General features: G+C 38.1%; 1 protein-coding gene and 1 long non-coding RNA gene across 5 annotated transcripts in view; both read right to left on the bottom strand.

The window, feature by feature from the left end:
• Positions 1–955, bottom strand: part of ADCY7 (adenylate cyclase 7) — a 33,274-nt gene extending 32,319 nt beyond the window's left edge. The window contains exon 1 of one of the 2 annotated variants that reach the window (XM_076349278.1): positions 810–955. In XM_076349278.1, the coding sequence (XP_076205393.1) occupies positions 810–947 (138 nt within the window). In that variant the 5' untranslated portion in view covers positions 948–955. The remainder of the gene's footprint in view (positions 1–809) is intronic. The other variant, XM_076349279.1, reaches the window with a different exon arrangement.
• A 1,500-nt stretch (positions 956–2,455) lies between these two features.
• Positions 2,456–14,200, bottom strand: LOC143165676 (uncharacterized). Of its 3 annotated transcripts, XR_012996293.1 has the most exons (5): positions 14,053–14,200; positions 8,362–8,406; positions 5,827–5,872; positions 5,213–5,308; positions 2,456–2,820 (listed from the first exon to the last, which is right to left on the bottom strand). It is a non-coding gene; the product is annotated as an uncharacterized LOC143165676 (long non-coding RNA). The 3 variants fall into 3 exon arrangements; XR_012996291.1 differs by lacking the exons at positions 2,456–2,820; positions 5,213–5,308 and having other exon boundaries at positions 5,752–5,892; XR_012996292.1 differs by lacking the exons at positions 2,456–2,820; positions 5,213–5,308 and having other exon boundaries at positions 5,752–5,872.
• Between the last annotated feature and the right edge of the window lie 2,251 nt (positions 14,201–16,451).

The raw sequence follows: 16,451 nt of genomic DNA, 5'->3' as shown, positions 1-16,451 counted from the left end.
TTTCCCCAAGGTAATAGCTTCTTCCTTAAGTTAAAAAATACTGAGTAGCAACTGTAAATACAGTGCTGGATCCAGGCCATAATACAAATCAGATTTTGGTTGTTTAAATGATAATTTATATCTTTCTTTATTTGAAATAAAGAGGGGAAGGGGAAGAGTCAGTAAAACAAGACAAAAAGTCATTTTTATTTCATTAAAAACTCTTCTGTTTACATTATGAGAGCTTAGGAGGAGTTTCCTACAGATTATGATATTTTTGGCATCATGAAATCGCCTGTCTTCTCATCAGAGATACTAAGCAATGAACTTTAGCCACACCCAGCTCTGCCAGGATGTGTCATTAATTCTTATTGTTCACTTCACCTCTCCCATTGATTTGAAAACATGCTCCCTAGGGCACACCCAGCTCTAGAGTCCTTTATACATTTCTTGAACACCACTTCGACCCATATAAATTAACAAAGCAAGTATTATTAATAAAACATTCTCTCAAAGATTAATTCATAGTAATTAAGATTTAGTAAAAATCTTAAATAAAAATACAATTCAATTACAACTTAAAGATGCAATTCCCACACAGATTTATGCGATCATCCAATTTTCTCAGCTGAACGGTATTTTCACTATAATAAAAAATACTAACAAAAATTGACTATAATAAACCAATAAAACCAATTTAGGAAGATGAACCTAAATCTCCGGAAAAAATTATTATGCAGTTGTAACATTCAGAAAAAATAAAGCACACATGTTCATATATACTGACTACCAGTTCTATGTGAGGACCTAAATAAACAAGATATACATACCTGTTCCCAGAGTTGATAATCATTTTCTTTTTCAAAAAGAGATACATATCCTACTATTAAGAAGCAAATCCAAATCATAACTCCAAATAATGTTAGCCATCTCCGAAATAGGGATTCAATACATAAAAGTAAGTACATGACTGCAAATATGACAAGAGCAGCACATACTGCAATAATGAAGGCACGATGATAATGTGCTTCCTGCAAAAGCAAAACAAAGTGTTACATTTGGTCTAAATGTCCCCTTTAGAAAAAATGGAAAATGCATCTATACTGTCCTGGAAACAGCTTAGAAAGGAACTCAGGTTAGCAAATTTTAAAGCTAAGTAGTCTAGCTGTGGCAGCATTAACACGTTCAGATATTCACACATACAGAGATAATATAATAAATACTGTTATAGATACCCAGTCTACCCCAGTTCCACCATTATTATTTCCCAAATTAGTGTTTTTGGTTTTGTCTTTTAAGCCAAATTCTAACTATACTATAATGTACAATGCAGATGTACCCAAAGAAATGCATTTAAGGAGTTCAAGCTTTGCTAAAAAGGAGTGCAACAGCTCTTTTCCTAAGTTTTACAGGAGACGACTTGTAACATAGAAGTAGTGTTGCTACTTCTTTCCTTTTTTAAGAAATAAAAGCTAAAAGGGATACAAGTGCAATTGGTAAGATTAGACTTGTTGCTAAAGAGAGATTTAAAGACACTTTATCATGAAGCACGGCACTTGGAAAGCAGTGTTAAAAGGCAATGAAGGATTATAACAGCTTCCTTATTACCTCTTCACAATGTTATCCTTAAATCAACTCCCCTTTTTACCAGCTGTCAACTGGGCTGGCTGGAAGAACACCTAATTTCTTCACAGAAAATTCATATTATGCTACACAACAAAAAATTCTTTAAGCTGCAACTTTCCTATGCCTACAGGATCCCTGCTCTTTGCTAACTATTGATTCAGCAGATCACCTGCTGTACTGGGAGATTCCTGTTGTGGTTTTATTGGGGAAAAAAAAAAAGAATAGGAATTAATATCTACAAATCCTTAAAAAAAAATCACCTCAGGAATTCATAACCAATGATCACTGTATTATTTACATTTCTTAGATGACTCTAAAAAGAAAATATGAGAAATGCAGGACATAAATTTACGTTCTTGTTCTTTCCTTGGCCCCTTTATTACTTATTTACTACCGTAGCTACCATTTAGCATAGATTATCAATTGTTCATAACATATAGGAAGGAAAGAACAACCCCTATAGTAACTGTGCCTGTGCCTGACAACAGTCTCCTCTCTTCCCTGCACTTCAAAAACATACACAGCATTACATACACAATTACTTGATTTATTTCAACATCACAACTTTGATACCATGTGGCTCAAAAAATTATTTAGCCAGCAATGTTGTGCTGTTGTGCTGTTATAGTGATTCCTCATCTTCTTCAAAAACATCAAACACAAAGAAAAAAGTATACTCACATGAGTGACAAAAAAGATTATAATTAGCGTAGTCCAGAAGATGATTGCAATGGAGAGCAGCAATAGCAGGAGTGGATGCTGCTGGCTTGTATAGCGGTACTTCTCATAGAGCGGGTCTGATATGCTGCAGTCATCATTTTCATTGAAGAAGTATTTACCTTTAGCTGGCATTTTCTCCCAGGTTGGCTGCTATTTCTCTCAGTTCCCAGTGCACACAATAAGACACAGCTGAAGCTACTGCTTCAAAGAGAAATTTTGTCTTTTCGCTGCCGCCTCTGCAATCTTTAGGCACACCGAGTAACCCACGTTCTCTGATTTTACTTCTCATGAGCATTAACTTCAGATTTCCAATGCAATCAAAAGCAAAAGCCTCCCCAAAACCACAGGCGATTCATCATCAGCTCTACACATGAATCTCTAGATCAACTTGTATTTGTGCAGGTAGGAGCTTTTGGCGTGGGTTTTTCTTAATTATTATTTTGCAAGTCTCTAACTCCTTTCCATAAGCTTGAATATCACTTCCTGGGATAAACTCTGCAGAGAGACAGTATTATTAAATTAATGTATTCAGTTAAGTGTACACAGTGTTTCCCAAGGCGGGGGGACAGGGGTACATTCCTTAAACTTCCTATCTGCACGCTCTAACCAGCGAGCAAAAACTGTTTCTTGCTGGCGGGGTGGAAGCCCAACAGCCCCGTGCGTGGGCAACACTGCCCAGCAGCCACAGAGGCAGGGCTCGGGCAGCGCTTGCCAATGGCTGCTCTGCACACACCACTGCACCTTTCTCTAGCAACTGAAACATTTTCATATGAAACGTACTAAATTTATTTTGTTTCCTTTTGAGCAAATGACATAATTTCCATGAGCATGTTGTGTAACTGAATACTAAAAACTCTTTCAAAGTGACGTGTGTGCCTGTGTGTATGTACATATATATATAAAAAAAATCTTTAATCACATACACATTGTTTGTATTCTTTTTCAAAACATGCATCTTGATTTTTAAGAAATCCTTTTTTTATTCCTTTCACACTTTAAATAAAAGGCATAGAAAATGAGAAAAGAATACAGCTGTCCAAGCCAAAATTCATTTAAACTTTTTTTTTTTAAAGATACTTAATATCTAGTTCTATATATTTAATGCAACTTGAATTAATAGTGTTTCCAAGGCAATAGGTGTGTTCTGTTAACAATGAACATTAAGGAATGAAGTGTATTGTTAATTACTAATGACCAATGTTTTTCAAATAGATTCATGAATATAGTTCACTCAATGCCAAGAGACATAAAACAAAAAAAACAGGGGGATGGGATGGAGGGAAGCATGAAAAACAGGATTTCAGAAGAAGTCTTATTAAAACTTGATAACAGAACAACAGCTTCTTTGCCACTTGACTGCCGTCACCATGGTGCCCAAGGCCATTGCTCTGGGGAGAAAGAACCCACTAAAAGACTTGTAGAAAAGCCAAATCCTAGCCAGTTACTCTCAAAAGGCAAAATGCTTAACTACACACATGTGTTTAGACTGCATTCACACTACAACCAGAAGTGGTGTTAAGGAAAAAGTTTCAGAAACCATACTGAGCGATTTAGCCTATGTAAAGGGAGACAAACACTAGCATACTACCCAATTATTAATGACCAAGCAGGCAAAACCAGATATACCAATACTGAGACTGGACAGAAAAAAAAGTGAACTTTTGCAGCAAAATGAGTAACTACAACTACTTGCCCAGAGTATATCACAAACTTGGATTAATCACAAGAAGAGAAAAGACCCTATTGCATCACTTTTATTCAGTAACACCCAGAATAAACTCACATACGTATTAAAAACTGAAATAAAATTGAAGACATCTTTCAATACATCTTTCCCATGTATAGTTAATGGTACACTTAATATCTCACCTGTACTGATTATTACTGAGCTTTTCTTCATAATAAAAGGCCTACCATTTTTCACCTGAAAAAATTCTTCTGGTACTCATACCATCTGCAAGTGCATAATAATGCTCTTGCAAAGGTGTATGAACGCATCTTAGAAATCACTGACACTTAAATTAAAGGAGATGCCAAGAAGAAATTGAAACATTCAAATCATGCCCTAATGCATTTTCCAAGTCATACTTGGAATTACTTGGACCGCAGAATTACTTCACTTGAATGTAGGCCAGTTTTTTCTGAAAAGCAAACTATCAGAAGGTGTGCACAGGGGCAAGTATTTTAATCTGAATTCATCTTTCAGTAACAAAGACAACTCCTTATAGACAGTGGGGAAAGTTACAACTGTGATGCACCAGAGGCGCACACAACTCACTAAACAGCCTGAAGAATTCCTTTACCATGAGGGTAGAGGTGCAGGAACGCACTGCCTGATGTGATCCACTATACGTAAGAGACAACAGGCTTGCTGTCCCAGTTCCCTCTAAAAGTGTCTTTTCAGAATAAGAACAATGAAAAAATTCTTTAATATACTTGCAGAAATATGATTTTGAGGATATTTTTTATGATAATAGGTATTTTGAGAGGCAGCTTTATTTTCCAGTTAGCAGAACCAAATCAATTTTCTAAAAATAACTATTAATTGCTAAGCAGTAATACATTCACAATTATGAGAGACAAGTAATCCTGTCTTGGGCTACTTAATATTGAAATCCAAGAAAAATTACTTCACAGCTTGCTTTCTATAATTTATTCTTCTGACTATGTCAATAAAAAAACAATACCAGGAACAATCTCTATTCTACAGAACTATACTGTGTGGCTGTGGTTCAGTTATCTAATGTTCAAAAGATGAAAAAGATGTCAAATGTCAGCTTGCAACTATCTCTGAATATTATTTAAGAGCTTTACAAGTTGAAGAGACATGTCTCTTCAATGGTTTAATACATTTTAATTAAAAAAAAAAAAAAAAAGAGATTGTTACCTTATCGATTTGTTTATTCCTCCGCTGATCTTCATAGATATACATTACAAGTAATTATGAATGACTCCTGGGTCATAGCATTTTCTTCTCAAAACTCTGTGAGGTAAAGAAACCCCCAAACAGTACTTTATTGGTTTACCAAGAATCTATAATACACTGCATAAATGCTACTTTGAGATGAACAATTCAACTCTGAACTAGTTTTAATTTGCATCCCATGTCCCACTGCCACTACCACCCCCCTTTTTAAAAAGTACCACAGAGCAACTTGTGCTCCTTCAGTACAAGTTAAATATTTTTTAGATTGCAAATTACTTGCAACACACAAAAATAGCTATTTCAGAATCATGCAATTATGCATTAGTTGAATAAACGCATTTTTACGTGACAAACATAATGACCTGCCAATCATCATTTTACAATCGAAAACAGAAATATGCACACACACATGTATTAGTACAGGAATTGTATTTCAGCTCCAAAACCACTACAAACACTTAAAGAGCTTTTTGCCTTTTTTTTTTTTTTTTAACATTACTGGCATTACCTCTTTCCATTAACATACAAGACAATCTTTTGTTTAAGAAACTTTAATAGACTTAGCTGAAACTCACCACTGTTTGTGCCCTTCCCCCTTCTCTGAATTTTTCCAGCAACCTTCTGAAAATGTAGAAGACAGACTTGAGAGAGAGAAAAAGATTGTCTCACGGATGGCATCACGCACTAGTAAAATGATCAATTTAACACACTCCTGTTTATATATTTAAGGATCACGTGAGCACTATGCACCACAGCATCACTTTTGCTTTTTTTGGTCATTGTTTCTTGGAGATGTGCCATTCTGACACCACAAGAGAGGTGTAACCCTGAAACGGCAACAGGCCACAAAAACCAAACAGCACTTCCAGAAGCACCAGTGGCAAACACACCAAGCCAAATGGGGACTGGATCTGGGCTGCTGCCATAAAACCATGGAGCTCTGATCATCAGTTTATTGAGAAAAAGCCTCCCTTATTTAGAAGCCTTCACTGTGTTCTGAAGAATGAGAAAGGAGAAGGAACAATCTGTCAACCAGATTAGTATATATAAGAAACAACCCCAGCAGTATGGGTTGGAAACCACGCTGAGAACCTACAGGAACGTCTACCAAACAAACGAAAACAATTTAGTCAGATCTGGGTGAGCTCCACAGCCATCTGCGTGCCAATTAACGTGAAAAACATTTAGTCAGATAAAGAAATTTGCCCAGTGAATATGTAAGAACAAACACTGGACATGTGATAGGCATAAAAAAATTGGACAATAGAATTCCTTCCAGAACATGAATCAGAACAGCTACAGCCTTCCAAATCTACTGTTTCAAGCCACTGGGAACAAGGTTGTGTTCAGATTCAGCAATAGAAATTTATTGAGGTAAGTACTGGGCAAGACCTGGCGGACATGCAGAGCCACCTTTCACTTGCAAGCAAAAAAGACAACATTTCTATCTTCCACAAATCTGGGTATTTGACTGCTCTATACTTTCCTTCCCATAGATAGGAATTTTCAAGCATCGCTAAACTCTCCGGTCTCCTACTTACAAAGCCATAGAATTTTGTTACAAAAAATATGAAAGCAAACATTTTATTAGGCTACTAGGCTTGCACTGAAGCTCTTTTGTTCTCCCGGGCTAGGTAAAACTGTCCACAGTGCTTTGAGCAATACACAACATTTTCTTAAGAATTGGCCTGGACTCAACAGTTGCAGAATAGACATGACCATACTACAGAGCCTATAGAGACCACGTGTTTTAAAGAAAAGTAACTGAAACATGGTCTCATGGGCTACACTAACAAGTCATATTATAAAAGTCAGAGAAGCCTCTTTCTTTTGCAGTTTCCTCAAGGTAAGTAGCTACAAAAGAAAGTCTCTTCATAAGGAAAACTAATCTGGGAACATGCATTACACAGACCAACCCTTTACTGAGGCAAAGCAGAAAGTTCAGGGCAGACGAAGCAAATCAGCTGATGGGGTGAGAACACAATTCCTTGTGCCTCCAAAGCAGCAAGGACTTCCCTCATTTCCCATCTCCAGCCTTGTCATAAACAATATGCAATGTATCACTAGGTAACAGCCTTCCCCCCATGCATTTGCATTGCAGGCATATTTTCATAATATGGCTAGTTACTAAACAGAGCATTCTTCCTCCTATCTTATTTTCTAAATAGGCTATTACTACTTTCCAAGGTGCATCAGCACTGTATTTTCCATTCTAATAGCCACCTGTCACCCAAATAATTTTGTCAGCACCTCAAATTTCATTCTCTGGTCAGGTGACCATCTGTAAAATAATGTAAAAGTTTGCAAGATGGAGGTGATTTTGCCTCCCAGCGATTCATTCAGCCCTACCTGTGCATACTCCAACCAGCATAGATGAAGCAAGCACTGAACAGCCAGGAAAAAGCAAGTTGATTTTTCTATCAACTTGAAATAGAATCATCAAATTCTTGCATTTCGTAAGACCCTTGAAGCTTCTGGCTGCAAAGGTTTTATTTCTCTGAAACAATACTGAACGGGCAAATGCTGTGAAGCTCCAGGCTTCTCAAGATGCCTCTCAAAATATATTGAGATTAAAAGCTTGGCTTGAGTCTTTGTCCTGGTAATAACACTAAAGGGTCTTGCCCCTGTGCCCCAACTCTTTCGACCAGCAGTAGTTAGCGATCACTATCCAGCAACTCTTTGTTTCAGTTCCAGTGACCTTTCCTGCTGTCTGGACAACTGCCTCGCCTCCAGAAAGTCCCTAGTGCCCACTGCCTGCTTGGAGCCAAAGGTAGGAACTGCTTTTCTATGCACATCCGTCCCAACTACCTCTTGGTCACCCACTTTCCATCTAGAGCTCAAGGAAGTAGCAGAGGCCCATCAGTTTTCCCCCACAACATGCAGGTGCAGTTGTTTCAGGCACACTGCATTGGACCCTCTTTTTTTTTTTCTTTTTCTGTTTTTTAAAGCACTGCAGGTCACACATCAGCCCAAGGGTGTTGATGCATGGGGTAACTTCAGCACCTTCCTCCCCAGCAACTGTCTGCAAGGAGCAATGCCAGGGCAGACGGAGGAGGGAGAAACAGGAGAACATTGAAGGCATCAAGAGAGCAGAGCAGAAAGCTACTCACCACAGTGACTTCTCTCGAACTGGGGCCCAAAGAGCATTCTTCCCCCTGGCAATGCAAGGTGGAGCAACAGAAAGAATGATGTGCTACCTGATACAAAAATCAGACTGCTAACAACAAAACAGTTCTTGGGATGGCCCTCATTTATACTCTGTATTTGCAGAGCACGAACAGTTTTCAGGTGCTAGCTCGGTCGCAGGCTGGGGAGTGGATCTGGTAAACCTGGACCCTCCTGCCCACTTCTCTCACTCATGCGACAGGATGCACAGATGGGCAGTGATCACATCTTTTCTCCCCTCTCTTGGGAGAACGATTCACAGCAGCTACTGATCAAGTTAATGCCTTTCCAAATGGGATCTGAGTATGTTGCGGTTCTGTTCTCCATTTCAAAACTACCGATGTATTCACAAACACATCCACAGTAACCGCCTGAACAATTTTTAAGTATCTTTTCACTTAGCTGTTCATTTGCCAAGGACTAAAGTCTTGCTCACCTAAAGCTGTCTGTTTACTAAAAAGCAGTCTCACCCATGAAATACTAAAACAAACCCTAATAGCAAGAACCAAGTGAAGTGACATACATTGCCTTATTCCTCTCAGTAACTGCTGCACAAAAGCAAGCAAAACCAGTTTTTCCATCTTTAACTACTGGAGCACCAAAGACAGAGGGTACAGTTTTGATTTCCATTCCATCTTTTGTTTCACACAAATGACAACAGTGTTTCAGAAATTACTTTAGCAATTTCCATGACAAGAATGATTGCTGACCGTAATTACCCATTAGCAGATATTAAAAGGGAATCAGGAGTCTATAAACAACCAGTAGAATAATTGAAGGAGATTAGTAGATGAATTATGAATCTCAGGCAAAAATAATCTCCAGTCTAGTGGACTCCACAACTAATTCAGTCTAGGAAATGAACATTAGCAATCCAAACGTACTTCATAGCAGTCACCACAGGAAATACCACTCACATTAAAAGACAACACTTCTTCCTTTTAGAATTTGCTTTCAAATGCTAGCCTGCAGTCACCTTAGCTTTTTCTACTCATACAAAAATATTAAATGGAGAACAGATGTGTTTTTAATGATCTATCTGCTAGCAGTGGTAAATACTACTTGCACAGGTAAGTTTCTTTACAAAGGTAAACCTTTTTTTTTAATATTTTGAAGGTTTTCATGTAAAATTTCACCTTCCTTAAATACGTTTAATTTCTGAAGACCTCCTTCTGCAATACAGAAAAACCTTACTTATGTTTACCTTCTATTTTCTTACAAAAAGTGAGCATACCCACTTCAACACATCATCACTCAAAAGTATATTTACATAAAAAAGCCAAATCAATACAAAAAAGTAGTCTGTCATTTGGAAAAAAAATCAGGAGGCAAAAGAAATCCCACCGCGTGTCAGAACAATTAGGGTAAAATACGACACTATCACCTAGGCTGTACCCTTGAACATTGAGAGCCACGGCAATGATAGCAATAAATATACTGCAAAGAAAGCGTTGAAACTGAACATTTTTTATTCACATTCTTATTTCAGTAGATTGCTTCTTCTCATGACATTTGTTCCACAATAGCCTTTAAAACAGGAATAAGTTGTGTAATTTGAAAACAGTTTTTCAGTCACTAGTAGAAATGGAAGATGTGAAATAACAGAGGCTGTGCTTTCACAAACACCTGAGCCCAACAGCCAGCTCAGACCACCCAAAGGAGGAGGTCTCACCCACTTGGACCTCCTGTCCTGTGCCAACTGCGCAGCTGGCCTGCCTGGGCACCCAGCTCCTGCATGCGTCGAGCTCTCTTCGGAGCCTATTCACCAAATACAACAACAGAAAGCTATTTTTGGCAGGTCACTTCTCTGTCAGGGTGGTGCAGAGTGACAGCTAGCAGAGGTATAGATGAGCTCCAGAGCTGTCCCAGTGTTTGGAAAGGAAAGGCAAACCACAAGTAGGAAAGCAAGGGCAGTAGTGAGTTGTTAAATTGACTCATCACTTCTCATGGGTCCACAGCCTAAGAAAAAGAATACCAAGAATATAACTTCTAGAGTTGGGGGGTTTGTTGCTCATTTTTAAATACCGCTATTATTACAGGATGTGCTTTGAGGAAAGAGATTACAGTCACAGAAAGAAATCTCTACGCTGCTGATCCAGACAGGACAGAGAAATGGTGACAGAAGATGGCTCAGGAAACTGAAGATTTGTAATTTAAGACTAGCTCACAAACTAAGTTAGTAAAAAGAAAGAAGAAGCCATAGAACCAGACTGGTGTTACTGAATTACATGGGAGGGTTTACAGTGGTAAACCCTATGTGTCTCATTAGTTCTATGTCTCTCATCAGTTCTAAAGGTAGTTTATTGTGCAAACACATGATGGTTCAACCAACAAATCTATTAAGCCTTATAATTAACTGCTGGGTCTGGCTCAGCTGGGGGTGGGGCAGGGGGAAAGTCCTTTTATAATACTGGTTTTCATAAGCAGCAAACTCCAGGGTGTAAAAAGATATATCACACCAGAAAGGAATTGAGCTGTGCTTCGCATCTTTCGAAGCCCAAGATGCGTGATTATTTCATGATTCCCAGACTCCCTGTCACATCTTACAGATAGATTTTCTGACTTTAGCTGGTTTAAATTTGAACCTACCACTACAAAAGTCAATATTCCACTAAGTTTTCAGTGACCTATTTAAAATTCATGTCTTTGAACACAGCAGCCTCAGAAGTCAGGATAGCTTTGCATTGTGTAATTTCAGTTTAATTCTATCAAAAGCAGAATGCTTGTGCAGTTATTTATAGCAATAAAACCCGCAATATTAAGCTATACAAACTGCAGGGAAAAAAAACCTGAAACACAGGATATTTAACTTGAACACTATGGGGAAAAATAGAGTTTTCAACTGAGATAGGAATAGGGATGGAGTGTGTGTGTAAACCTCAATAATTTCTACTAGAATACCCTTGAGTTTTACAGAAGTTAAAATTCCTGATATTTTCAGAAGATTTTTTTTTTTTAAGAAAAAATGTATTACACTAGGTAATAGTCAGCCTATATTGAAATTAGCGATAAGAAAAAATCACTTCAAGAAAGACAAGTTTAAACTGTCAAGAGTTTTTTTCAGACATTATCATTTAGGATACAGAATTATAAGCATATGGCAAACAAAAGTTCTCAGACTGCCGAACTTCCTAAGCTCAATATAATTACTTAATTACACCTAGAATGAAATGTCTCTCATTTGTATAGCAATATTTTAAATATGCCTCAACTTTTCTGTCTCACTAAAGCCATCAAGCACTGACTGCTGATATGACAGAGCCAGAGTACAAGGACGTAACTTGACCCTTCTAACAATGGCTAGATATGCCAACAGGTGTTCAAAAAGAAAAAAAATCACCGTGAACAGGAGTGTAATGGGCACCACATATTACTCTTATGTTTTCCCTGTCTCACTTAGTTATTTAGGGGGAGTGTTACAGTTCAACATAGAAATGCATCTTTCCCACCTCTAGGGTAAATAGTCTATTTGCACAGAACAGATGCAATCATAATATGGCAAGGGATAAGGGCCATGCTATGGGTGGGAAGAAGATAAAACCTGTCCTGAGCAAGATAAGAAATCACTTGCTGTTTAGGTTTAGTCCAACTAAAACCAGTAAAACAGAGAAGGTGACTCAAAGATAAAAACCTCTCTCTCCTATCTACAATACTTCCACACTACTGAAGTGAGTAGAAATACATACAGGCAGCTGAAATTCAACTAATGCACTGACATCAACAACAACTTTTTCTTCGGCTTTTTTTTTTCCCCAGTCTCTCATTTTTCAGATGAACTAACACTGACATGCACACTGAAAATGTGTCACTGAATAGTAGGTAACGGACCTTTAAAGCCGCTCAAAGCATAAATCAGCACTATATTCCTACTGTACTCTGTTATCAGAGCAGAGTTCTATTACAGAACCAAGTATTTTTTTTAAAGCAATTTTGCCAAACTTCATAACCAAAATGTAAGAGTAAACCATAATGTAAGAACAACATCACTTGTGTCTGCTGCCAGAGGCCAAAATTATTGTTTCTGTCTGAATTTCTGCTTATTCAACAGTATCATCTGTATCATTTCTTCAGATTAGTATTCCTCCCAAAGCAATGAGACCCACTGGCAATCTCACTTTGGAAATAAACATCAGCCCAAGGCCAAGAGATGGACAACGGAAAGAACACGATTGTGCATCAGTACCTGGAGCAGTGTACTGCAGGGTGATATTACAGTACAAATATTTTTGTTACGGTATAAAATGCCCTTTAAGTTTAAGAAAGCAAAGCCTTCATACTATTTATGAAACAAGGGGAAAGGGAAAGAGACAGATTAAATCCAATCCTCCCTTTACTTAACAACTAGTACTTCAAGGTCTTACGACCTATCAAGTACATGTTTTAAAAGTCTTATTTCTATATACTATTTATTACAGGGGAATTTTAATGTTCCCCAAATTTCTTCACATGTCAACCATGCAACATTTATTGCACCACCACATCCGTACTTCACCGCCAAAAAAACTAAAACTAAAACTAACACTTGCAACAAGGAAGTTCCCTCCCTTGGAGGTTAAGTATTAAAAACACCACCAAGGAGACATACCTATGCTTCTAATAGAAGCGTTGTTTCTACAGTCATACCCTACCTCAGGACACAACAGCAGTCAAACACACACGATTCTTTTTAAAAAGTTTTCCAAAATGTAGCATTGGGTTTAGGAAAGGTCCTTTGCGGACTTATTCTGAAATAAAACAATGATAATGGGATGCAAACCTCTGAAATCTTGTATTTTCAGTCCCACTTGATAGCAACACACACTTCAAAATTGTTAGGAGTTGTATTCATATTTTTCACTGATCCAAATGACATGCAACATGAGCCAAGCATTCATGAGTGCCCGGGTAAGCTCTCTTGGATCACGGAAAGAGCCGAGCTGTGCTGAAGTAGTGAGAGCTTTCCACAGACAACCAACACGTCTCATGGGATTTTTTTTTTTCCCCACACTAAGTTTTGATTGTCTGTTAAGATAATGGAACATCTAAACACAGATCTAATCACTATGATTCTTCTCGTTTCATTTTATCTTTCATCTTACCATTTTCAAAGCTTTGCTTCACAGCCAGCCCTTCTGTTCCCAACACCAACAGGCTACTGGAAACCTGCACCATGTAAAGCACTGACTCGCCATATGGGTGGTATCTCACCTGGCAACAGCCAAAATGAAGCAGACACTTTAATTTAAATTCTCCTTAAGCAGCTTTATCCTTTGGATTTGCTGATACTAAGTCCAGTTAACTAGTATTAAAACAGAACTAGTTAATACCAAAAAACCTGAAATAATACGAAAGTCACAGCAAAACTTCAGGATATGGCAAAAGTCACTTTTCTAAAAAGCTATGCAGTTACTGCCTCAGAGCAACATGAAGTCCACAGAATAACTTTCCAAAAGAGCAAAGTATGCAGCCACTACCCCAGTGAAGGTTATCACTGATCAGTATCTAAGCAATCCCAGGGCTGTGTGCAGCCACTGAGAAAGCACTTTTTACCTGGACTGTAATGCTGAGCTGTGCATTACAGATTACTCCAGGGTTTTATGGTCCTAAATCTTACCTGAGACTACTGATAAAAAAACACATGCTTGTTGTTTGCTTACCATTACAGGCCACAGCATTCATCAGCAAAAGTCGTATTTCTCCACTCCACCTTGATCTGTTCAATCATTTTGAAATTCCTGCAATAGAGTGAGTGCAGCCCACTCAGGTATGATCCTTGACACTAAATCTTCTGACGTATCACATACACCAACCTGCAACAAGACAGGGAAACTTTACTCCAAGGACCACTGTAAGCATTAACAACGCTTCTATTTCTTCCCCTCGTAGTTCAAGGAAGAAAAAACTACTCAATCTTCATCTCCACTTATTATGAACCTTGTACGATCAATAGAAGAATTCAAATACTTAACTATACTGTGGCAAGCTGCAGCATGAATGGAACTTGACTGAAATACTTAATGATAGATGGAAATGTCTGAGAAGGCTGAAGACTGATGAGAGGTTATCATCTTTATGCTAACCGATCCCGATGTTTTTCAAGCAAGGCCTGTGTGACAGCAAAGGATACTCTGCTAAAAATAGGAGAAGAATGTTTTACTAACTTTTACAGCATTATTGATAATGAAAGCCCTAAGTATTTCAGTAAGTTTTATTACACACAAGATCAAATATCAGCAATTAACAAAAAGACCCCAAGAAGAAAAACTTGAATAAAACAATGTGTAATTCAAAACAGCGTAAAATATTGCTGTGGATTTTGGATCACAGATCAGCAAATATGACAATACGGCAGGAAAACCTGCTAAAAAAAAAGTTCCCTCCCTGCACCTTGCAGCTTTGCATAAAGGCTTATCTACTGCTGGTGTGGAAGTGAAGAGATTCTGCCCACTAGATTTCTTGTCTTAGAGCACGAGAAAGGCAGAAATGCACATTCCTAGGGTGTTGTGAACAGAAAATGGTATCTCCAGGTAGGCAGATGATCAGAAGACATGGTCAGGTTATCATCCTTGAACTTAGCAGACCAGCTCTCTAGTAGGGGAATCCATATCATACATAACAGCTCTTGGCTTTGTCTTCCTCTTTTCCTACTTTGTCTTCACACGCATTATGGGAACAACTGTTTAGATGTGACAAGATGCCAAAGAAGTTCAGTACCTCAGCAAAGTGCCAGGCACCCGTAGGAGGCATGGTTGCTCACTATGCATTGTTGCTCACTATTCATTGTTGGAATCCAGTACACACTCACCAGGGACAGGAACCAAGAAGGGGAGTAAATGGTTATATAGCAGTGTTGAAACAATGACCCAGAGAAGAAGAGGCCCAGAGCAGGAAATTGGAATTAAGATGTTAGTGGGAAACCTGATACAAGTTAAATAGCTCTGCTGGGAAGGGAATGTATCAACACCTACTTTGTTGCTCACCCCAAAGACCCATCACTAGAGACCCACTTTGGAAACTGAAAGGCAAGTGAAACTGCCAAATAATCTGGCACAAAATCAGGGTGGATGCAAAGTATTTTATTGCAAAAAGAATTCAAATAAACCTATAGTAATTTCCTGTTAAATTTTTGCTAGGATATACAAGCTACTTTAATCACCACTCAAAATAGGCACTCCATTCTGTCACAGTAGGTTAAATGTCCAGTTCATACATAAGCCCTGGGACACTTGTGATCGAATCCCATTACCTTTTGGCCAGGAGTTAGCTCCACCTAGCCAAGGTCAACGGGCATCAGTATTTATAAAAGTTAGGTAGAAACTGGAGATGATTCTTAAGAAAAAGTTCAAGATCCTGACAAAGCCTTCAGGCAGCCTTAGAGATAGATGAGAGAGAGGAAAAAACAGTAAGACATCTCGCAGAGTTCATCTGAAAAGGCAGACACAAGTCTGCTGTGTCTGTGCATGTGTAAAAGCAGAAAAAAATTACTCTGTTTAACCTCCGTTCCAATTTCAATATGGAATGCGTAAATAAGATGCATCTTTACTTTCACCTTATTATGTATCCAGTATTAAGAATTAGTCCCTGGTAATCAGCAGAGAGATGCCTCATGTTGCTTTGAAACAGACCAGTGCTGTCTGGAGAGCAATACTGGGCAGCAGTTTCCTGGTATTCACTTGGGAAAATGAGGAGGATGCCCAAATAGTTACAGTGTCCCAGAAATTTCACAATGCCTTTTAGAAAATTATACTATGACAGTTTTTAAAAATCATCCCAGAAACAACACTCCACAGAGATTTTAGAAGAGGAGCTAAAGAACCTAGAATTGTTGTTTTCAATGTTTATGAAAGGGCTTAATTGTAGTAATTCCTATGTGCAATGTACCTAGTTAGCTTTTAGAGGATTAAATTAAGGAGTGTGCCAAATTCACAAGTTTCACTGATTTTTTTTTTAAATTATATTTTTGACAGATGTGCCTGAAAACATAACTTTCACCAGAGCCCCTGATAAACAGTTATATGCAAGATTCACTTTAGCTGCAGAGGAATCAAGCTGCTGC

Source organism: Aptenodytes patagonicus, chromosome 11 (genome assembly GCF_965638725.1).
Source record: "Aptenodytes patagonicus chromosome 11, bAptPat1.pri.cur, whole genome shotgun sequence".
Lineage (NCBI taxonomy): Eukaryota > Metazoa > Chordata > Aves > Sphenisciformes > Spheniscidae > Aptenodytes > Aptenodytes patagonicus.
Note: the sequence above shows the minus strand (reverse complement) of the source record. Positions and strands in the feature narration are given on the sequence as shown.